This window comes from Crinia signifera, chromosome 1 (assembly GCF_055691185.1).
Source record: "Crinia signifera chromosome 1, ASM5569118v1, whole genome shotgun sequence".
Classification (NCBI taxonomy): Eukaryota; Metazoa; Chordata; class Amphibia; order Anura; family Myobatrachidae; genus Crinia; species Crinia signifera.
In genome coordinates, this window is record NC_139217.1 from 422,027,769 (window position 1) to 422,052,537 (window position 24,769).

The window sequence follows — 24,769 nt, forward strand, 5'->3', positions numbered from 1 at the left end:
GTGGTGTCGATCTAATGCTTGTAGACTAGTGAACGTATCCCATAAGGACTATCACAGTGACAGTGCCCGGTCCTCACCCCCACACCCAGCTCTGGTATCACTGCTGTAAACCTGACATTATGGTCTCATAAAAACTGTTAACGACTGCGAATGACCTTTACTTCATTTCGCAAGAACATTTCTTTCTTTGCGCAGAGCCCAGAGCGCACAGCACTGTCCCAGGTGTGGGGCGCAGGAGGAGGAAGAGAGGTGGGGGAAGGAACCTGTTCCTCCTGCTCTCAGGTGTACGGCGCTGCTCAGGTGCCACGCCCGGCTCCCCAGGGCGCTGGGGGAGGGGATGTTGGGGGCGGGGCCGGGTAGACGCCACCATTCCTCAGCTCGGAGGCGCACTCTAGCAGCGACTCTCGCAGGGATTCATCGCTGGGATTTTGTATAGAACGCGCAGAACTTCTGTCTGATCCGGAAACCCGCAGGACGCTGCCGGGACCACGCAGGTGAGACACCTGAAGCTCATACTGTGGGTGCCACTCTGTACTGGCACTTTTTTTATTATTATTTTAAATTGATTAAACAAATGGACAAGAATAGTAGAGTCCCACTTAACCCGAAATGCAGAAGTAGTAGTAGGAGGTGGGATTTATAAAGCAAGAGTGGTCACAGGTAGTGTGGAACTACAAGTCCCAGCATAATACGTGTATCTGTATGTATGTATGTATGTATATGTATATGTATGTATATATACTTTTATTAAGAGTAATCATGGATACTTTTTACATATTTGGTTACCCATACACCATATATGTTAGAACTGATATGGTCATGCTATGCATCTAATCAGTTTGTTTATTATTATTTCAATTTTCAGTCCCAAAACAATCGTTCCCATTTTAACGGGTATGGGTGAAAACCGGACCAGGACAAGACCGCCGGACTGGACATCAAACTCTGCATTTTGGAGCTTGTAGCCTCCGGTCCGGGGTGTCCTGTCCGGGGGGGCTGCCTGTCACACCTGTCACCAGGTAGATGAGGAGGGGTAGAATAAAGCCTCACTGTATGGTCCGGGCATGTAGCAAAAACCGGACGGTCCGGACCACACGGGGAGGCTGTAATCACCCCTTCCCCATGTCCCTGGTGATAGCTATCACAGGGACCCCCCCCCCCCCCCCCCTACAAGCTCCGGACAGCAGATTTTGATGTCCTGTCCGGCGGGTAGTCCGGGTCCGGTTTTTACATAGTCCCCATTTTAACTACGTTCCTCACAGCAGATTTTATTTAGTATCGATTTTTTTTTTTTTTTTTTTTTTTTATTAATGTCAATGGCATTTATTATTACTTACAAGCTAGGGATGGCCATTGATGGGTCTTAAAGCAGGAACCATCAACAGCTATAAAACATTCTACCACTGACGGTTTTCACCAAAAAATAGTGCGGATTGCGCCGCTGAGCGGTGCGTGCAAGCGCAGAAGAAACTTTAACTAGATATCAATCTGGAAAGTTTATTCTTTGCATGCGCACACCTCCTAGCCGGGACCGGTGGCGGTGGACGTAGTCATAGTGTCTGATGGACTTGGAGACATATTGAATTGATTAAGGTGGCGAGCCAAGGAGAGAGGGAGTTGGACTGTGACAGATGGACAGTGGGAGCTGGGTATGGGGTGGGGTCCACCGTCCTGGGCCTGTAGTTTTATGAATACAGCCGATGCTGCGCACATGCCCAGCCTGCCATATTCCATAGCTGCCGCTGTCCAGTGTAGCAGCGCTGACTGAAGAAGCCGCAAACTGTGAGACCCGGACCAGTGGTAGGTAGGTAGACGGACTGAGGGACTAGCAGGGGTAAAAATACCCAAAACTTCGCCATCGGATGCTTTCCATTGATGACCTAAAGATTTTCGAACCTCCTCTATCGATGCCCAAAACATTGAGCACTAGGTCCCAACCATCAATGTTTTGGAAACAACAATAATCGATGGCCATCCCTACTACACAGTCCAACGTTATTTCTTTCCTCTGCAGCACCCTTCTTGCTGTTACTGGCAGCCTTTTATTTCTTGATAGTCACTTGCTCCAATACATGCCAGATTTTTGTTTCCGCCAGACAGATACATCTTTAGATTTACCAGTTTTACTGCTGTTTAACCCTTTGAGTGCTTATTTTGCTGAATGCCATGTGCAAAATTCCAGCTGGAAGCAAGCACCCTAACAACATAGAGGGGTTGTCTTAATGCTTCCTGTAATGTGCTGTAAGTCAAATTATTTGTATTGTTGTTTTTGATATCTGTGCCACAATGGATTACAGTATAATGACCTTACTATGGATTTAAAAGTACGATCTCATTGTTTGATTACTTTTGAGAACGTCCGTTAACCTGAGGCCCACAATGGCTAGGAAATGTTTATCAGTAGGACCAAGTATTAACCAATATACAGTAGGTCCTGGTTCTCAAGCATTTTGCAATGCTATTAATGTATAAGCAGCTAAGGGTAACATTGTATGGTAAGAGAGCTTACCAGCCTGCCAGACGATGGCTCTCCTGTGCCCATTACACGACTACAAACATGATCCATTGAGCTTTGATTTCTTCGCTGTTCTCTGTTTATTAATTCCCCTTTGAATGTACCTAGTTATGACTAAGTAATTGATAGTAAAGCAACTTATTGTGTAGCAAGCTTCTTTTATTTAGCAAATTACTTCCAAAACCAGAAGCTTAGATGTGTAAATGCACTAAAATGAGGAATACTTGCAGGTAAGCCCATAGTAGGTTATTAGTGAAGCCGCCTTAATAGCCACCTGCACCCACTATAAGGACAGTGGATTACCCTCCTTCAGAAACTCTCGTATACACTGAAACCCACTTGCAGCTGTACTGAAACTGAGCTAGTGAAGCAATGCCAGGTTTGGGTGGGGACGGCCACGTGACCAAGTATCTCGTCCAGCGTCATAAAGGAGCACTGCTCAATAGTTTAATTACGGATGGTGTAATGGTTCTCATTACTGCCACACCGTACTCGGGTCATATATTTAATTCTCACCATAGATTTCACTTGGAGTTTCTCGTGCTTGCATGGGTTTCCTATCCCACTCAAAATTATATTTGTAGGTTAATTGGCTCCTTACATAACATGACCCCTAGTGTATGTATTTGGGAAAAGTGGTTCTCTGCTATCAATGTCTGTTTCAGTGACAAGGGTATGCTGTGGGCTGGTGTAGTGTGTATGGGTCAATTTGCTATGATTTGATCTTTTATGTCAGGGACAGGAGCTCCGAAAGGAGACGGCCTCTGCAATGCGCTCAGCCTGGACCCAGGGGTTCTGCGGATAGCGCTAACTGCGCTGCCAGCTACAATGGGTACCTCCATCCTAGAATGGTGGTAGTAGCTCCGAGACCTGATGCAGTGCTGCCCGATAATGGATACATCTTGAAGCATCGCATCCCCCATAGAAACCTATGGGGGATGTGGCTCCCAGCAGGAGGGATCTCGGCAGGTATTGGAGATACCTGCTGATGTCCCTTCTACGTACATTGTGGCTAATCCCAGAAAATGGGTGTTTTTTGGGAAATTAGCTGCAAATGGTTAATGGGCCGCTTAGAGTTAACTCAAAATACCCTTGTACAGTATACTGTTCTAATCCTTTGATCTACATAGACCAGGTGCCCCCAGTTGTTTGGGATTTCAGGCCTCATTGCTTGTCCAACTCCTTACCGCCAACAGTTCTTGGGTGGATACATATGAGTGTCTGCTTTGTGCTATGGTACAGTAGCTTGCTCTAGGCTGTCGGTTTAGAAATAATAGCTCTCTTTAGAAAGTACCCCAAAGCACAGCTTGATAATAGGGAGCAGGAACTCGGTACACAGTCAGCCGTATGAACACTTGTTAAACAATGACATTTTTTTTTTCTTTTTACTGATCCATGAAGAGGTTATAAAATTGGCATTGTATGCACTGTGACAACCTATGCTGGCAAACTGACAACTGTGCCATTGTTCGGGTGTGGTATGATTCACCGACAGTCGGGATCCCGACAGTCGGGATCCCGACTGCCTGGTCTCGGACAGCGTGGCCAGCGCAACAAAGCCCCTTGCGGGCTCGCTGCGCTCGCCACGCTGCGGGCACGGTGGCGAGCTACGCTCGCCACCTATTCTATTCTCCCTCTATGGGGGTCGTGGACCCCCACGAGGGAAAATAGCCGACGGCCGTCGGGAACCCGGCCGTCAGTGTTTTAACAGTCGGGATCCCGATGTCGGTTTAATGACTGTCGGGATCCCGTCCAGCAGCCCATTGTTCAGTTCTCAGCATTGTAGAGCAACATGGCTCATTTTCCTGTGTATCCATAGGGGGAGATGCTCTAACATTCCTGGCGAATGTGTCGGTTTACAGTTTACCGCCGCCTGTGCCTGTCCCGTGATTGGCTAGATTTTTACAATAATTTGGTAAACTGCTGTAATAATAATAATAATAATAATAAAAAAATTTTTTTTATAAAGAATAATGGCACCACAAACGTCACTGCAAAAAAACCCACCCATTTCTAAACTATATTACTACCTCTTTGCAACCCTGAAGAGGCGAATTAGAAAGAGTCTCTGATTAGCGCTGCGGGGCTTAGAGCATAAGGCGCGCGCCTTTCCAATACAAAGCTTTGGGGAGCCAGGCGTGAAGTGAAAGGCGGAAGTTCAAGGAGCACACTGACACCGCCGGAGGACAGAGAATATGGAACAAGCACAACGGCACCGTTAAAGATGTCTGACTGTGATGAAAAAGGTTAGCGAATCCCGCCTACTGTGAGATAGGGGACCTTGGTTTGAGATGAAATACCAAGCAGACACTTTTTTTACTTTTAAAACTCTGCCTGTAGTATGGCAGTTAGGAGCTGGTTGGCTGGTAATTTATATCCATCCATCTTCTCGTTCCAAGCTCAAAGTGAGCCATGTTGTGGTTGTGATATGCTGCGGTTACGAGCATTACCCTACCATTCTGATAGCAAAGCACTTGCATCACCCATAACTGAATGTCCCCAGTGACCTATTGAAATTGATTTCCCAACAGCGCTAGGCATTTAATAATATTCCATAGCTACATTACATCTTTAAATTGAGCCCTCCCCTAGTTTGAAGATGTGAAATTCAGTTATTATCTGTCAGTGTCACAGGTTTTCAGCGTTGCTGGGATGTCTATGCAAAATAAGGCTTTGTGTTCTGAGACATTTTATGAGGTGTTTCACATGTGGTAATCGTGAATCTGTTGAACCGCTTGGATTTCTTTGATTTGATGATTGCAGACTAAAGGAAGCATATGTCATACTATTATCAGAGTGATCGGTCTGATACCCGCAGATTGCCCAGATAATTTACAGTGTATTTATGTGACTGCTCACAAAGCATGATCTCTCAGAGGTACCTAATTGTCCGGTGGCGGTTTGTTTGACAAATGTGATCATTTGGGAGCTGCAAGCCGGTCATATCAGGTAGTGCATGCTGCCTCAATGATCAACATTTCCTCTGTTCCTTTACAGCAAAGGAACAGGAAAATATCTCCTTCCCAGTGGCAGAGAATAGAGATCCTGGCCATACTCTGAGACCTCTCGATGTATGCCCACAATATCTGCTGGGTGTCATCCTGCAGCATGACAGGCATTTTATCTGACTGTATAATTATTTTAACCATTGTCCTGATAGAGAAGTGTACATACTATATAACGGTGTCTTCTGATCCTTCAGTTTCTCTCTACTATCGGTCTGAAGGAAATATTGTTTCCCTGTACACATTTTCACATCTAGAACTACATGTGTCCTCATGCATCGTGCCTCAACACACCAGGCAGCTGGAGATGCCTGGTATAAGTGAGCTCAAAGATCACATTCTAGTCGGGCATCCTGTATTGTTTTTTTGTTTTGTTTTTGTTTGTTTTTTTGTTTGTTTGTTTTTTGCAACGCTATTAAAATAAGACGCACGGGCAGACTAAAATTATTTGGCATTCTAAAATATGATATAATATGCAGCATGCCTATATTCTGTGGGCAAAGTAAATGCTACCCTTTAGTTTTCAGATACATTTGGCCCTTATTCACATAGTTTTGTGATCAAGCTTCATTTTAATGGAAGAAGTTGCTTGGCACTACAAAGTCACGCTATGGCATTGTGGGTACTTCCTCATCTTTGTGGCCACCTCTTACGCTACAGAACTTACGTAGCACTATTGTCCCCTCGCCGGCTCTCTTCACTCGCCACGCTTCGGGCTCAGTGGCTCACTCTGCTTCGCTCGCCACAACTTTACTAAAGGTAATAGATGGTGGCGTGCACACAGGAGGGTGGGGTACTTCCTTGCCAAAAATCCTTATGTAGCGGCTGGCGTAGCGGTGGCGGCAAAGATGAGGAAGTACTGCATGGTGTGACTAGAAGGAGGTAAGATGTATGTGGAAGCATCTGCATAAAGACTTGTTGACGGATTTAAATGTCCATATGTACACACTGCAAAAACATTTGCAATACCAAATAGCCAGAACTGTCTAGAAGATGGCATCATTCTGTCAAACCAGTTTATCGGAGTGAAAAGGAGATGGTACTTTATACTATCCACTTACAGATCTTCAATTAATACATTCATGTAGTATGCATTCAAAATGGACTGGTTAGGACAGATAATCCTGTTTGACTGTGAATGGTTACTGGCCAAAATGTAGCCTGGGGTCACTTGTGATCCTTTGAAACACTGATGGGCCCTACATACAGAGATTTGTGCCAGAGATTCATAACGGGAGATTCAGCATAGGAGATTTCATATCTGTTAAAAACTGCACAAATAAACTTAATAAAATAAATTTCCTTAATAAATGGTGGAGGCATAATGTTTTTCCCTATGAATGACATAAAAAATATCCATTTTAGGACTGCTAAACTGGCATTCAACTTTCCCTCAATGATTTTAAATAAAAATTAAAAGACATGACAAGTTAGCATTGAAAAATGTTGGTTTGTTTATTTAGTAAAATATTTTTCAAAAAGTTTTATTCAGTGCTCAAGCGCACATAGCGGTATAAAGGTGCAGCATCACCCATGTACTCTCCCCAGCCCCCTCCCCTGCAGCAGCAGATCTCCCATGTGCTCCCCCCCAAAATAATAATATAAATGATACTGCATCCAATTATGATTTCTGTGTGCACTGCCCGTATCCTTCCTGGCTGCTGTCTTTTGCCACTGCAGCGCACTGTGGAAAGGCGTCCAGCACTTCTGGTATCCTTTCAGCACTACCCGGATGTCCCAACCTGGGTTGGGACCATTTACACCGCCCACGACCCAAGTCCAACCAGTGTTCAACCCTGGTCAGGACCTGGGTAGGAGACCAGTGTTACTGGACCTGGGTTGGCCCCTTTTACACCAAGGCTGACCTGGGTCCAACCTGGGTTATTCCTTGGTGTAAAAGGGGTATGAGACTCTCCACTAGTCTCCAAACTTTCAAGAGTTCCCTGAAAACTCACCTCTTCAGGCAAGCCTATCATTAAACTGAAATGTTGATTCACCTGATACCTGTGAAGGTCTGACTTTAATTAAAGCACAAGAGTGCCGCCTTCTACCTCTAAATTATCTCTTTATCCCCTTTTGTTTAAAGCAGCAGTCATAAAAGGGAAACTTCTCCCAAATTCTCACTTTTCGTTCTCACACCCTATTTCATTTGGGCCAATGTGTTCTATGCAATTTGGACTTCAGTGCTGTGTGATTTGAACTTTATACACTCTGCAATTTAGACTACACTACAATATGTCATTTAAATATGTATATATCACATGTGATTCTATACACCAGGGGAAGCCAACTCCAGTCCTTGAGAGCTACCAACAGTTAACAAGTTCCATGTCTTCTCACAGAATCACAAGTGAAGTATTCAGCTCCAGCTGTCGATCTTTTAAAATGTCAGTCAGTGAGGTGAGCTGGAAAACGTTAACTGTTGGTAGCTCTCGAGGATTGGAGTTGGCTATCATTGCTGTACACAGGGTGCGATTTGAACTAGTCATGTTGCAATCAGTGGCGCCTCCTACCCTTTTTGGGGAGGAGTGCTGCCTCTGGCAGCACCCACCTCCCCCTGTTGCCACCGACGCTGCATCTCTCCTCTGGTTCCCAGCACCTGTCCTATGATTGCAGGTGCCGGGACTGGCGCATACGCAGTACAAACATATGTATTGCGCATGCGGCCAGCTTCTATGGGCTTCTGCGGCAACAACCCATAGAAGAAATCTTGGTCCCGCCGCCTGTACAATACAAATAACTGGCACCGGGGACCAGCGCGTGTGCAGTTCCGCCATAGGTACTGCGCATGCGCCGTTTTTGCACGGCAGCCCGCAGAAAGGCATCCTGGAGGGAGGGAACACCTCCCAATGGGGACTGCCTTTGTGACTGGCAGGTCAGACTTCCAATAGGAAGTCCCTGCCAGTCACATTGAAGCCAGTGCAGTCTCACAGACTGCATCTGGCTTCACTACAGTGGATACCTGGGGGGGGCTCCTTTCACAAGCAGGTTCGACATGTCAAATCGGCCCTAATCAGACTAGTGTATGGGCGCCTTTGGGATTACTGTGCCCGAGGTGTCTTTTAAACTAGTTCCACCTCACCATTACAAGTCCACCCCTTTACCCCCACTTTAACCCCTGCTGTAAATACTAATATGGTGCAGCTTATTCTAGACTGATACATTTTTCTATTTGTCGGTAGTGTGGCCTGAGCTTTGGATAAAAATCTTCCATGCTAAATGGCTAAGTGACATGAAACAATGTAGGCTTGTAGACTAGCTCAGAAATCCATTTGATGTTCAGGAACTCCCTGCAGAGAGCCTCTCCTGCTTCCTCTCTGTATAATGCACATTTTTGCTCGCTAAACTTGGCTCTGGTAACTCACAGCAGGTTTCTTGGTGTGTTCTTGTAGCAAAACAGCAGACGGACCTAATATGTTCAGTCCGCCATTGCCTGATTCACTCTGCTACTACCTGTGGATCCATTGTTTAGCAGAAAGCTGTTAAAACAAACTATTTGCTATAACATTATGCTCTGGTAACAGTCATTGAAAATACATATTTATTGACCTTGAAACAGATTTGTTTTTATTAAGATCGAAATCTGCATGAAATTTTAACTGCTGTCGTCATACATTGAGAATCATCAGGTTACAAGTCTCTAGTTGTTTGTTACTTTTTTATTTTTAAAAAGTATCAATTTACACCATAACTGATGGTAAATGTCGTTGTGTTTTTTTTTTTTTTTTAAAGGAATTTCTCAAATACCTTCACCATTCGAAACATGTTTTGATCTGTGTGTTTCATATAGTAGACCGCATTAAAGGAAAAATTGTAAGCTTGTCTCTGTAAACTGCTTTTGATAAAAGTTCTCTGCTGCTGCATGGTACGAGGTGCCATGACCTTTGTTACCCCTGCACTTTTTTTTTTTTTACTGGCACTGTATTTCTTGCTGACCTCGCACCATACATCCATATCCGGCTGCAGCATTAATTTTTCTAATATTCTATAAATGGCAATACGCTTTCATAGTAGTCAAGTTTGACCCTCTGGAGCCACCATTGGTTGTGACCACACCTAAGAGGATATGCGCCAACGGCAATCGGGAAAGATTTCTTCAGTGGCCACATGCAGAAGTGTAGCTTTTGTGGACGAGGCAGTCAGGATTGAGCTACATGTACAGATGAGGGGGGGCACTAACGACGGCTGATATCAATAACAATATCTTCTGTGGGTGATAGAAGTGAACATACGCAATGTACGATATTAATAAACCATATCGTTCAGTGACGTCATAAGGACCTGCTGAACATGCGAGGGTACTTGTTTCCTAGCACGGCCACAATCGGGTGTCATTTTTAGTGGTATACGACGCGACCGACGCGATGCCCCCGATTTTCCCATTGAAATGCATTGTAAAAAGTCGGTCGCGTCGTATGCGGCTAAAAAAGGCTTAAATAGTCCAGACGCGATGCCCCCGATTTCTCCATAGGGAACAATGTTAAATGCCTCAATTTACTCGCGCTGCCCCCGATTTCCCATAGGAATCAATGTTAAATGGCTCAATTGACCCAAATCATCATAGGGAACAATGGTTAATGGGCCAGAAAACCCCCAAAACACCCCTGAACAGTGAAATGTCCCCCCAAAAGTAGTTGACGCCACCCCACGATGAACGCGAACCCGAAGCGTGGTGAGCGCAGCGAGCCCGCGAGGGGCGGCGGTACGCGTCCTCCGACCTTTTCATACCCCCACTATCCACGTCGGCGTGGAGTTGAGAATAAAATAGTGTGGCGAGCCACCGAGCCCGAAGCGTGGCGAGCGGACGCGGATACCTTCACAGGTAAACGCGTCCCTTCGCGGGCTTCACAGGTATCCGCGTCCCCTTGCTTCGGGCTCGATGGCTCGCTGCGCTCGCCACACTATTCTATTCTCAACTCCACACCGACGTGGATAGTGGGGGTATGAAAAGGTCGGAGGACGCGTACTGCCGCCCCTTGCGGGCTCGCTGCGCTCGCCACACTTCGGGTTCGCGTTGATCGTGGGGTGGCGTAAACTACTTTTGGGGGGACATTTCACTGTTCAGCGTTGTTTTTTTGGTTTCTGGCCAATTTACCAGTGTTCCCTATGATGAATTGGGTCAATTGAGCCATTTAACATTGATTCCTATGGAAAATCGGGGGCATCGCGGGTAAATTGATGCATTTAACATTGTTCCCTATGGGGAAATCGCGTCGGTACCATCGCACCCGATTTTTTTTTAGTGCATGCGATGGCCGCGATGCCCCCGATTTTTCCTCACGATGCCCACGATCATGATCGTTGTGGCCGTGCTAGAAAACAAGTACCCATGCGAGTCATTGGCTATATAGCCAGAATTAGAGAAGCCAATCCCAGGGCTTTTTTTATCCCAGAATTCGGGATTGTGTATGTTCAGTCTAATCCTGGGATTGGAAACCCCAGTTTTTGGGGGGCCAAATCCCATTATCCTGCTGATCCCGGGATTGGCCACCCTAGCCAGAATTGACCTGCATGTTCCGTTGACCATAGAGGGGGGATGTTATTGATGCATGGGAGTGCGCATTGTTAACAATAAAGAGTGTACTGTATTGATTTTTTTTTTTTTGTGTGTGTGTGATCGCTTAAAAAATAAAAAAAAAATCTAACTCCCAGGGCTCCGACAACCCCTGCCCCCCATGCACCTCCCCTCCTTCCCTTACTCTGTTGATCGCTATATGGCTTTCTACATTTCAGGCAGGCATGCACACATATATTTATTTTGTCTCTCACCAGAACAGGAAAAATTATGGACTATTAATGGGTTTCGGTATAAATCCTTCATTTGGAAAATAGTTGACTTCCCTGAATGACTGTAGTGTATATAATTTGTAAGAATTTCCAAGTCACAAGGAGATTATAAAGTTTATGTAATTTGTGACTATAGATGTGCTGTATATTGACAAAGCCGTTGTTCTACTAGTACCTCCGGAAGGTTAATTTCTGTATATCATGCCTCAATGAGTTTCCTCCATAGTAAGGCCATTGTCAGAGGCCACTTGGACATAGCCAAGCAGTAACTGCTATTATCACATCATAATGCCCTGCTTTGTATTCTGTTTGTGAGGAGATGTTCAGGTCTGTACTCATACTGAGCATGTCATTTGTGTGTGTATTTAATAAGTATATATACCAAGTTTCCATGCTGCTGATTTTACAATGTATTTCTATTCTCTTATTTTTCTGGTCTTCAGGTTCCTCCTCGAATTTCCTGCATTCTGAAATGTCTTCCAGGCCGTTTGAAAGCCCTCCGCCCTATCGACCAGATGAGTAGTACGTATCTGCTTTGCTAACTCATTAAATAAGCCTCTGATATGTAATTGGCAATATTTGATTAGACTATCATGAGCGTAAGTCATACATGTATTTCCTGAAGCCTGTGTGTGTATTACGAGGGAAGTCAGCCGCCTGCTTTAAGCGTATGTAGTCTTCTGTCTACATCAGTTGTAGATTACATTGTTTCGTTATTGATGAACGAAAAACTTTTGTTTCTTGAATACATAGTTCTCACTATATGGGTGTGCTAGTTATGTGCCAGTCCTGCCACAAACCTTGATCCTTAAAAACCATAAATATATTTTTAAGAACTTGTGTAGCAATGACCAATTACATTTGCAGTTTAAAAGTTTAAGGCCCACAAGTGCTCTCTGCTGTTCATTGAACCCAAGGTGACGTCTAATGTTTTTATATTACAGAAGGTGATACTTTATATTTGATTAAAAGTTTCGATTTCAGACAAAGCAATTAGCTTTTTTGCGCTCATCCTCGTGTCCTGATGTGTTCTGCCTTCATTGCCTTTTCTATGTTTTATTATATTTTATGGTATTCATCTCATGATGGATCAAATATAACTCTTTATTTTTGATATGCGCTTGATATGAAGACAGTCAATAGCTCAATATCAAATGGTCAATACACACTAGGCTGACATAGAGAAAAGGTTGACAATACGATTGTCGACACATAGGAAAGACAAAAATGTATGTATTTATTTTTCCATACGTTACCATTCATGTGGACTAGTGAGGCACAGTGCTTGATTATTGCGAGCAGAGCTAGCCATGGGAGAGTACACTGATTTGGGGCCCACGTGATAAACTGTACAGACTGACGGACAAAAAAAACCCCATGAAAAACTCAAGTCTTCTATTTCCATATTGACTTTTGTCTGACATTTTGAAGGTCGACTTCTTGATGTCGATCTATTGACTGTCTACGATTTAGAAAGTAACCTTATTTTTACCAGTATTGTACATTAATTTCCCCATGTGCTTAATATCTACATGCTATGTATGTATAAATGCACATTAAACCGCAGATAAAACAAGTTTAGAAATGCAAGTAGCACTGTAACGTAAGAGTTAATATAGAAATGGGAGTCATTAATTTCTCAGGTTAAACAAGAGCAGCTGGTAATTCCTAACCACATTCCATTTACATGGGAACTGTCAGCAGATTATCTGATGTCTTATTTGTTTTCTTTAATGCACAGAGTTCTGTACTGTTAGACTAGAGTGCCCACCGTCACCTGCAGGGGTATCTTACACCTTCCCGGGTAGCTTCTTGCAGACTGCACAGCATGAGAACTGTACGGTATTGGGACAGAACCACCACAATATGTAACTGAAAGCTTCTTTGCTGTGTGCTCTGGTGGAGCTGACCTGGGCTAGGGCTAATTAACAAAGGTGGTGCTAGATTTGGAACACTTTTCTGTAACACCAATGTTTGATGCAACACCATATTTGATTTAAACGTACATTGTTATAGGTAATTCAGCTGCTTCCGCAATTCTAGTCTGTTGGCCAACATCCACAATTACACAACAGAATCCAAGGGGTTGCTTAAATACAAGTCCAATGGTATCGAGCACCTCAAAACTGTCCAATGGTTTAATACCGTTCGTGTCTTTCTGTTCTGTGATGATTTCGAGATAAGGACTATCCTCCTCCTTCCTCTGAACAGAAACCCTCACACCAATAACACCCGATTTATGGCTTTTATCCAGTAATATTAGTGTAAGGGTTTCTTTTCAGAGGAATTAGGTGGATAGTAGCCCTTATTGCCGCAAACTATACCAGAATAGAAAGATAAGAACTGTATTTTAATATTGGACAATTTGAAGGTGGACTATACTGTTGGACAGTACGTCTAATGAAGCGCCCCCTTAGATTTTGGTGCGATATAGATACAGTATATTTTTGCTAAGCACAAAGGTTACATTGTATTAACATGATAAAAGGACATCAGTGTCTTGTTACATAAAGAGGGCTCCATTCAAAGGTCTCCTCTTACAATCCATTGTTCTACATCTCCTAGAGAGCAGAATGTTACAGTTGTCAGTTTATTTATTTATGAACGTATTCTGTTAGCTAGAGGGGCACTAGAAATTCTACAGGTGGACAATTACGGGTGCCGGACAACTCACCGACAGTCATTACCCTGACGTCTGAATCCTGACTGCTCCCTCGTGGGGGTCCACGACCCCTATAGAGGGAGAATAAAATAGGTGGCGAGCGCATCGAGCCCACAAGGGGCTTCGTTGCGTTCCCCCCCCCCCCACTGTGCAGTCGGGCTAATGACAGTCAGAATCCCGACTGTTGGTGTGTTCTACCACACCCGACCACTACTTAAAACTGGAACTTTGAGTGTTTAATGGTCTCCAGGTAATGTGTATCTTTTTTTCGGCACGATTTTTGCCTGATGTAGTAATTCGGCACATAGGGTGGGTTGAATTAGCCACAGTTAATTACCATGGGCTAATCATCTGCCTGGGCTTATTTTATCGAGCCCGCAGGCTGCACTTAATGCAGTTTGAGCCTGTGAGAGGCTTGAGCAGAAACCTTTGCTAAATGCCATGATCTTCAGTGCCGCAAACGTGTTAACGCATAGCTCTAGGAACATCTCCTGGATTCTATGGGTTAGCATGTGAGGAAAAGGAGTTGCAATTGAATTACCCAAGGCATTAAAGCACAAGGCTACCTCCTTATTCTTGACATGATAAATTACCATATCTAACTGAATCTGGACCATAGTATCCAAGGAGCTTGTTGCATGAGTGAAGTCGCTGGTTCCTAGTGAAGAGGCTGCATTTTCCTAAATATTGGACTCTCTTATACAAGGGCTGCATCTGTGAGTATGCAAAAAGTGCATTTGGTTTTTAATGTGAGGGGATAATCTGATTGATGAAAGGAAACCCTAGACCAGTGAGGGATGACCTTGACACTCCAGCTGTTGTTGAACTACACATCCCAGCATGCCCTGCATCAGTTTTAGCATGGCCAAATAGTAAAACTGTAGCAGGGCATGCTAGAATGTGTAGTTCAACAGCTAAAGTGTCAAGGTTAGCCATCACTGGTGTAGACCTTGCTGAAGCCTTATTGCCAAAAGCATTATACATTATTTACAATACTAGGAGAACAGAACACTGATAAATGTAATCCAGGAAGGTTGTAGCAAAATCATTTTAAAATGTTCTATGTATAGCCGTATTCCTGACTCCATTCCTCCAAAGATCTCTATCTGCATGTGTTTGCCATCTCTTGGTGCCCAGGTGTAGTCCTGACAGGCTGACACACTTTGAAAGATCCAAAGGTGTGGTAGATGTTTTCACTTGTGAAACTGAGGAGATCTGTGCAATAGACTAATAGGGTTCAATAAAAATTGAAGCATTTTCAACTCTTCTAAACCCTCTCCTTTTTTTAATTGCAGCAAACCATCCAACTACGCCCCCAGCCGCGATGTGTATGGAGCAGAGCTGCGCTCACAGGCAGCTTACTCCTACTACCCAGAAGATGAGATCCAACACTTCTACAAGTGGACTTCTCCCCCCGGCATTATCCGGATAATGGCAATCCTTATTGTTGTCATGTGTGTCGGCATCTTTGCCTGTGTGGCTTCCACGTTGCCCTGGGACTTGGATATCACAGGGCAATCTATGGGCTATGGCTTTGGAGGAAGCTCTGGATATTCTGGGTCTTCCGCTGGCGCATACAATGGCTACGGTTTTGGAGGCTCTCAGATGGGCATGGGCTTCGCTTATGGAGGGAATTACACAGATCCACGAGCTGCCAAAGGCTTTATTCTTGCCATGGCCGCAATTTGCTTTATTTGTGCTATGGTGCTCTTTGTAATGACCGTAACAAGGACTCCGACTTCCACAACCAGAAAATTCTACCTTATTGTCATTGTTCTCAGCGCAATTATTGGAGGCTTGGTCTTCATTGCTTCAATTGTTTATACGATCGGGGTCAACCCCGTAGCTCAAGCGTCGGGATCTGCTTTCTACACCCAGATTGTGTCTATATGTAGCCAGTTCACTTCACCTGTAACTACCGGAGTTTTTGTCAATCAATATCTTTACCACTACTGTGTGGTGGAACCGCAAGAGGTAAGGACACTGCTTCTCATTGATACTTAAACAACGGAAATTCTCGGAGTGGTTTTAAATAACGTCCCTTTCTCTTACCATACTTTTTGAATGTTTACATTTTTTCTGTACTTAAGCGGCAGGCTTTTTGGTGGTCATACTGCTATAGTGTTCATTCTAGAACCCACATCTTTGAAAACCCATGCAGTTCCTCTTCCCTGCATGGGGTGTTGCTGTCTGCTGTGGTGTTTCTAGCACAGGTCTGGTTTGCATATCCGTGTTGATAAACAGACCAATCTGTGCTAGAAGCACTACACAGACAGCGACACTCCAGGCAGGGAAAAGGAACTGCATGGGTTTTCAAAGATGGCGGGTGCTAGAATAAACACTACTGCTATACTAACATTGGGAAGTGAAGGCTATAACATTCTTTCTACCTCCCAACCCTCAGTGTTTGTTCTACTTGTGGGTTCGACTAATAGTAATTACTTGGTTCCAGAAATACCATCTTATGACTTCTGAAGTCTATTTAAGTGCGCTATTAAATGCTGCAGAAGCTGGAAAAACTTTATGGGGGTTCTGCTCTCAGGTTCTGGTTCCAACATTTTCATTGGGCAAGATGTCCACAACCTATACACACTTTTATACCATCATTATGATCATGGGGAGTGATTAAATTCTGTACGATATGAATAGCTCCATGAAGGAGGTCTCGAAGCTATTCAGTTGTCCCCATCGTGCCCTGTAATGGATTAGGAGATGCTGGTTAGCACCCCTTAATCCAGGTGTTTGGTTGCGATAATCAGTGGTCTCTGACTTGTGCTGGCCACTATACTGTTTGCGCAGAGAACAGCATTGTGACTCCAGTTTAGTCTGATTTCTGCTCATCCCTGGGGATGCCAGTTAAAAGTCTGGGACTTCGTTCCTTTTTTTTTTCTTCACCTGGCTGTTTACTTGCTGGGAGCTCTCATTAATAGCGAGGAAATAACTTTTGTTAATGGCTTAAATCTGAAAATGTTTTGTTCAGTTTGTCTCCCAATAATAGCTAATTACAGAATGTGGCTGCCCTCATTTTTTTCTATCTGCTGCTCCGTCATAAAGCTAGTTATATGAATGTGTGCAGTATGAAACACAAATGTAACTTTTAGCCATTTCTACAAGTGGCAAAATACAAACTTTAGCTAGACGTTATTTACTTTGCGATGTTTCAGGGTCATCTTTTATTTACACCTGACTTGTTTCTTTTTTATCCAGTATTATGTGTGTATCATCTATATAATTTATGTTCGGCTTAAATAGTCCTATAGAAATGGAAATCTATATAAAATGTCTGGTTGCTAGTATGTTTGCTTCTTGAAGTAATTAAATATTCAAAACTGCCAGTGTCTAAAAGTGTTAAAAGCCAGCAACCCATGATATGCTGGCTGTCATCGGGTAGAGTCTAGAACAGGGGTAGCCAACTCCAGTCCTCAAGAGCTACCAACAGCTCATGTTTTCTAGATCGCCTTACACACACACACACACACACACACACACACACACACACACACACACACACACACACACACACACACACACACACACACACACACACACACACACACACACACGTGCACTCTTTACTCAATGACAAATTACAAAAGACCCAAAGGTAGAGATAATTACTTAACTTGTGATTCTGTGAGGAGACCTGGAAAATGTTAACTGTTGGTAGCTCTTGAGGACTATCCCTGGTCTAGAAAGTGGAATCTAGGTTGAATTTGCATACAATTTTTTTTGTAAATACATTTTTCGGTACTTATGTTAGTTGGGCGCCCACTATAGTTAGTACGCTCATACCCCCACTATCCATGTGGGCATGAAGTTGATTTTATATAGTGTGGCGAGAGCACCGAGCCCGAAGCGTGGCGAGCGGATGCGGAAAACTAAGCAAATAGCTGAGTGGGGGCCCAACTAACATATAAGTACCCATTTTTCTTTATTTGTCAACTCTCCTACCCCCATAGATCTTTACATCATAAGACTATAACAATGTTGTATTTTATAAGTTTTCATCTATAAACACACAGGTGGTCAGCTAAATCCAAAACTCTATATGTATTTCTCCTCCTAGGCCATTGCAATTGTGTTGGGGTTCCTCATAGTCGCTGCATTTGCCATAATCATATTCTTTGCTGTGAAAACAAGAAGGAAGATAAACGAGTGCGGCAAGCAGAACATTCTGTGGAGGAAAGAAAAGTTTATGGAAGAGGGAGATCCGAAGGTGGAGGAATGGGTATGTATGTATGGAATGTGTATGTATTTATGTATACATTCTAACAGTGCTTTGGGCCGGGGTATGTATGTGTATATGAGACTTACACAACAATAGTGCTGGTGAGGGCAGGGGTATGTATGTGTATATGAGAGTTACACAACAATAGTGATGGTGAGGGCAGGGATAGGTGAGTGATAAGTGTGTGTTGTTTTTTTTTTTTTTGTCTTAATCATCTAAGGCTAAGCAGAGGCGACCGGACGGTTCTGATGCTACTTTACTTTAGCTCTATCTGTATTGGCAGTAGTGTAATCCAATTGGAATGTTCTGCATGGTCCAAGGTCTCCAGTTGTACAGGTTGAGTATCCCTTATGCAGATATCAGTTATCCAAATTATTCCGAAAACCATACATTCCAGAAAGTGAATTTTTTTTTTTTTTTGTGCTAAAAGCGCTGCTGGGTACATCTGTAACTGACACTGAGGACATGATATGTAACTGGCACTACTGGGTACATCTGGCACTGAGGACATGATATGTAACTGGCACTAAATATGTGCAAGAAAATGATTGCTTGGCATTCCAATTCAGTGCCTGATATTGTTTACAAACTGTTTCATGTTTTGCAACCTTGTTTTATGCACAAATAAAATTTGTGTATTTCATGTGTTTAATGTATTTATACAACATAAATGCAAGATACCTCATTGAAATATAAAAATATTCTGAAATACGGAATAATCTGTTATCCAAAATTCTTATGGTACCGAGCATTTTGGATAAGTGATACTCAACCTGTACAAAGATAATGCCGAAGGTGGAAATTCTTTTCAGTTATCCTCCCTATCCATAGTGGGTGGGATGTGTCTAATAAATGTTTAAGAACATTCCCAGCTCAGTGATGAGATTTGGTTTTCATTACTACACACACACACACACACACACCAACACACACACACACACACACACACACACACACACACACACACACACACACACACCAACACACACACACACACACCAACACACACACACACACCAACACACACACCATTGACAATCTGGGTGTTACTTCCCGGTTTAAAGTACCGGCCATTTTGTTAAATCACAACCTGTATTATAATAGATAGGAGCTGATTGGCTGGTACTTGGTCTACTCTCTCTCTGTGCTAAATAGCATCGCATCGCATGCGTTGTGATCAAAAGACAGTACAAAAAGTATGTACCGCACATACTTTTTGTACTGTGCGATGAGATGCTGCGGGAGCGTGCATCTCATAGCACACATTGCACCTGGAAAATCGGTGCGTGTATGGGCACCATATGACTTGGTAGAAATTAGAGATGAGGATAAATTGGAGGAGTTGCCAATATGTTGCTATGGGCAACTTCACTTTCTCTTGAAGGTTTGGTACATCGTCTATGAAAAGTTAAACCAGCCTGTGTACAATATTGGGCATTATAGAAGTCAAAGCCATTCTTCAAACATTGCATTAACTAATCTGAAATTGAGTGGCGACAAGTGGGTCATGTTTGTGATTGCAATTACTTAGCACATGTGCATTCTTAATTAATGGTTGTTCTGTAAGCCTGTTTACCTTGTTCTTGGAAGTGAGCATGGTGAATTATAATAGGCAGTTTATTGCATTACAAGAATGGTTTATATAAAAGTAATGGGTTACTGTGGTTGCTCTTTATTTTTCTCTGGAGGTTATTAGAGTGCAGTCATAGATGAGTATACTGTGTAAATATTCTAGAGGAGGGGACATTGCATATCTCAGATGTGCTGATAAGTCTGTTTCGGTTGCTCTGAGCTGATGATGTCTTATGACAGATATGTGTTTGTGTGAGAGGATGGAGTTTCTGGGCGGGGCCTGTAGTTTCATTACACTGTCAGCTTGTTTATTCTGGCTACACAATGAAAGTGCAGTGTCTTTGTATGGGACGCACAATGCAGCCTTTTTTCAGCTTAAATAACCTGCTTTTCTACCAGCCAGGATCACGTTACATTCAAGAGACCACTATACAGTATAGAATATGGGCATTTTATGATGGCCTTCTTTAAATGCCCATCAAATGATTGTGAAGGTACAATATCACCAAAGTCCCCTTTTAATAAGATCTGTAAAACTGCATAATAAATTCTGCCCTCTAATTCATTGGTGAAAAAACATAACTCAATTAATTTAAGGACTTGAAGCTATATCCAATTATGTACACAAACAGCCTGCATTTATGTAGTGTAGTACTGGGACACATCTGTGATCTTGGATACCAGCGATGTTACCATTTAACACCTTGTACCAAGTAGATCATGAATATAAAATGTAGATTTGTAAAGGTGGGCTAGCTGAAAAGAAGAAAACTCATTTTACATTTTACTTGTATATATTTTAGTGTTTTTTCACTTCGCAAACAATGGTTTCTAAACTGGAAATGTACAGGTGCTTATATAGGATATAATGTATAGGTAGAACAGCGATTTATCCAACACCTGATGGGCCAGAACCTCCTTTAATCTGGACACATCAGGTTACAGGCGGAAGTTTGGATTTGAGTGGGTGTAGATGTAGAAGGGGCTGTGGTAGTGCTCCGGATGTCTGGGGGGTTTATCACACTGCGGGGCTATGACTCCCTGGGGGGGGGGAGGGAATGGGTTGCTTGCATGTAGACCACACTGCTGGTAAATGGTAATCCGTCTCAGTGCTGGAACCGACAATGCATGCATGTAAACAATATTTATTTCACTAGGGTGAGTGTTCCACTATTTAATTCAATGACCTAGTATGCTAAGCTTAATTGGACACGAGACACAATTCACTTAATTACACTTCCGACACAATTTCCCTTTGTAGAACATTCCATTGTACAATTACTTTTTACATTGAACGTGTGTGTGTGTGTGTGCACTTACTGGATTTAGAGGTTACTTTCTGATCTTCAGAATTTGGGTCTGAAATTTGTCAGGGCAGGTCTTTTTAACTGGTCACACTTATACTGTTTGTCTTTGAATATGTAGCAAGGTCTCTCCTATTTATTAATAGATGCAATGCAAATTGCATTAGGTGGTGATTTGATCCATGGAAACTTTTAGTATTGTCTTGAATGGGATAACTGACACGGCAAGATTCCAGCACACTCCATTCGGCTGAAGTATGAATGATAGTGATGGACATTTAGTGTCCATATACGGTATATCTAGCCTCCTAGCATGTTAAACAGTGCTTCTAATGGAGCAACTCGGATTTGCAATGTTTTCTAAACGGTGCGAATAGGACGCACAAGCAGCTTCTGTTGATTAAATTTGATTGTGACATGCCTATATTCAGTGTGACTGAAATTGGACATATGAAATGCTTTGTTAGTGGTTTCCGGGAAAACACTAATTCAGTTCTTGTGCAGATACAGCTAATGGTTATATTTTCAACTCTGATTCTATTGGGGCCTACACATTAAGTGATTTCGGGTATTTTTCTAAGCGATCTGACTAGGTTTGACTAGATCGCTTAGAACTGAAACAGATACACATATCAATGTGTGCCAGTGATCTAAGCCCAATATCACTCAAAGCTTTTCATGCACATTACCATAAATGCTTTAAGTTCAGGAAGTTAGGTGGAAATGGTTCCGTGTTTGTTACAAACTGTCGTTGATGTTGACCATCAACAGTCAAAAAGTGTTAGTTAATGCTGGCTTGGTTTTCAGAGTTTGCGTTAAGATCGGTGGAAAGATTGGGACAAAGTGTTTTGTCCCTCCAACGTAGTGGGTCTCGCATGTGGAGAGAAGAAATAGACACCTATTGTCCAGCAGATCTGGTATTATGGGGATCAATAATAAAAGGGTTGACAAGGTTGTGTACCCATACTCATATTTGTGTAAAAAAAGACATGTGCATAAAGATATATAGATAAACTCCATGTGATTTAGGAGCCAGAGATCGGTACCCGATAATATATGCAGAAACATCAATTTATACTATACTCATACGGACAAAAGTAGAACCTCCGCAAGGTAGCTTTTGTGGACCAAGTGCCTTTTGAGTGTCTTCCAACAGGATGTTTAGAGAGGATGCACATGAAAGGCAATTGTGTTGGCCATATCAACATTCGACAAGTTGGTAGTGAGGAAATGTTGACGTTGAAATGTCAACATATATTGTCTTGGTGGGTCATTAGTGACTTACCTGTTCCTGGTGGTTTCCAGGTCAGACCACCTGTTCTGCAGCAGTCTGAACTTTTCTACCTGAACTCCCCTCCTGCAGCCTATCCCTAAGCAGCTATTCTCACAGCCTAACCCTAATTTCAACATTTCACCCGTTGATCTTCTCAGACTTGCCTGTCGACATTTTAACTAGGAAAACATTGTTATATCAACATTGCTATGAAAAAATCGCCAGTCAGGGTTTAGCCGCCTTAAATTATATAGTTTTAAAAATGGCTAGCAAGTTGCTGAAATTCAGCAATTTTACATGGAAAAGAAACCTATTACAATGCAGGTCATTGTGGGTTTCCTGGGGCACCAGGGGCCAGTTCCAGTAGTGATTCCAAATGTTAGATGGTAAATGCTGTCCTTTTTGTTTATCTTGTGCTTTGTACCTGCTCCAGTATATTCCCTATGTGCAAAAAGACTGGTTTTGCAGCTTTCCAGGTTAGCCCAAATGTACTTTAAAAAATAACATGAGATATGTTTGCCAAGCTGGATGTCTTTGTAGTTTTTCTATTGGACAAAGAAATGTGGGTCAGTTTCTGATATAATATAAGAGCAGTGGCCTTATTTCCGCACTTAGGGGGAGATTCTCTAAAGCAGGAATGCGGTAAAAAACCCATTATCGTGGTTTTTACCGCATTTTGATATGCAGCAAAACCCGCACGGCGGGTTTTTGCTGCGGGGGGGGGGGGGGTATCGCCAGCAAAAGCTAGTGATACCCCATAGAAGCCTATGGGCTTCTTAACGGACCCCCGCTGCCTCACGCCGTCACCCCCCCTCCCTCACCTGCTCTGTCCAGGCAGCACAGCGCTGTGCTGCCTGGATCTGTGACATCCTCCCTGCACTGTATCCTCTTCCGGGTGCAGGGAGGAGGAGGAGAGTCTGCCTGGCAGCAGGAGCCCCGGGTAATGGAGGGAGGGGTGAGCCGCCGGGACCCGCAGCACATCGCCGGCAAGATCGCAAAGGACAGCTCTTAACGCAAGAGCTGTCCTTTGCCATAATTATCGCATATGTTAGAGTATATGCGATAATTAGGTCTGCGGTAGCCGGCGATGTGCGGCGGTAAGGGGGCGCTGATGTTGGAGCTGTTACATGATTCTGTAACATATTGCTTTAACTACTAGATACTAGTAATTCTCTCAATTTGCAAAGTACTCTCAAAAGATGCATTAAGTTGTCCTATGTCTAATTATCACTACTGTTTCCCCTATCCATTTAGTGGTATCCTATGGTGTCTAAGCCATACTTTTACATAGTTACATAGTAGATAAGGCTGAATAAAGACTTAGGTCCATCGAGTTCAAGCTAGGTTTTAATAGCTTATCCCTTGTTGTATAGTATGTTCTGAAATTTTTAAAGACAGATTATGATTTGTACCCTTGGCTGTTTTTATCCAATAAATGTTTGTCCAACCTTATTTTAAATGTATTTATTGTGTCTGCCGACACCACCACTTCTCCTGGAAGAGAGTTCCAAAGTTTGACTGCGCTGACCGTAAATAATTTTTTTTTTTTTTTTTTTTTTTTTTTTTTTGCATTTTTGTCATGGTGCTGTTATATCACCCTGGCGATAATGCAATGAACTGCATTAAAACCGTAAAGTTAGCCAAGTTGGGGAACATGCTGCCTGTTGTGGTTTGTGGAGTTTACGCATGTTCTTTTTGGCTATTGTATATTCTCATGCATAATGTTTCTCCTTTTTGTCCATTAAGGTGAAAACTGTATCTGAACGGATACCAGTCATGTCCGAATACAATGAGAAAGTGAATGGATCGGTCAATGAGTATAGAAGCGTGAATGGTGTCCGGGCCTATTCAGACCACAATTTTGATCCTCGTCCGTGAGTATATTTTCTGCACTGTAAACCAGTTTATGATCCTAAGGGAGAAGTTCTTTTATCCACTCATATAATGGTTGTATCTCTGGAATGTTTTTCACCTATGGAAACAAAAAATCCAAGTAGTCGCTGAGCGACCATATTGCCAGTGATGGGAGTGTGCACCGATAAATCGCCGGATGCGTGCTCCCATTTTCTGCCCATAGTAATCGCAGGAGCTTGCTCTTGCGACCAGCTGATTTCCACTGCCGGGCTCCCCCGGCCATTTCTTTTTAATCAGTGACCGTCTCTGGTCGCTGATGCAAACGGGACACCGAGCGATATAACAGTCGGCGATATATCGCCCCGTGTGTACAGGGTTTAAGAATATAATTTATAGCTGGTATGTCAGGGATAACCATTTACTAACACTCAATACAATAAAAAAAAAAAAAAAAAAGGAACAATCAGAAAATTTCACAATAGCACAGGATTAAGAATTCCCCTTATTTTATGTAGAGCATTGAGGTCAATCAGGTGGCTCAACGCGTTTCGTTCAGTGGACTTTATGAA

General features: G+C 43.0%; 1 protein-coding gene across 1 annotated transcript in view; it reads left to right on the top strand.

The window, feature by feature from the left end:
• The first annotated feature begins 343 nt into the window (after positions 1 to 343).
• The window catches only part of OCLN (occludin), a 33,266-nt gene continuing 8,840 nt past the window's right edge, over positions 344 to 24,769 (top strand). Inside the window, exons 1-5 of the mRNA XM_083151874.1 lie at positions 344 to 494; positions 11,751 to 11,829; positions 15,265 to 15,943; positions 18,036 to 18,197; positions 24,093 to 24,220. Of these exons, the coding sequence (XP_083008000.1) occupies positions 11,780 to 11,829; positions 15,265 to 15,943; positions 18,036 to 18,197; positions 24,093 to 24,220 (1,019 nt within the window). The 5' untranslated portion in view covers positions 344 to 494; positions 11,751 to 11,779. The remainder of the gene's footprint in view (positions 495 to 11,750; positions 11,830 to 15,264; positions 15,944 to 18,035; positions 18,198 to 24,092; positions 24,221 to 24,769) is intronic.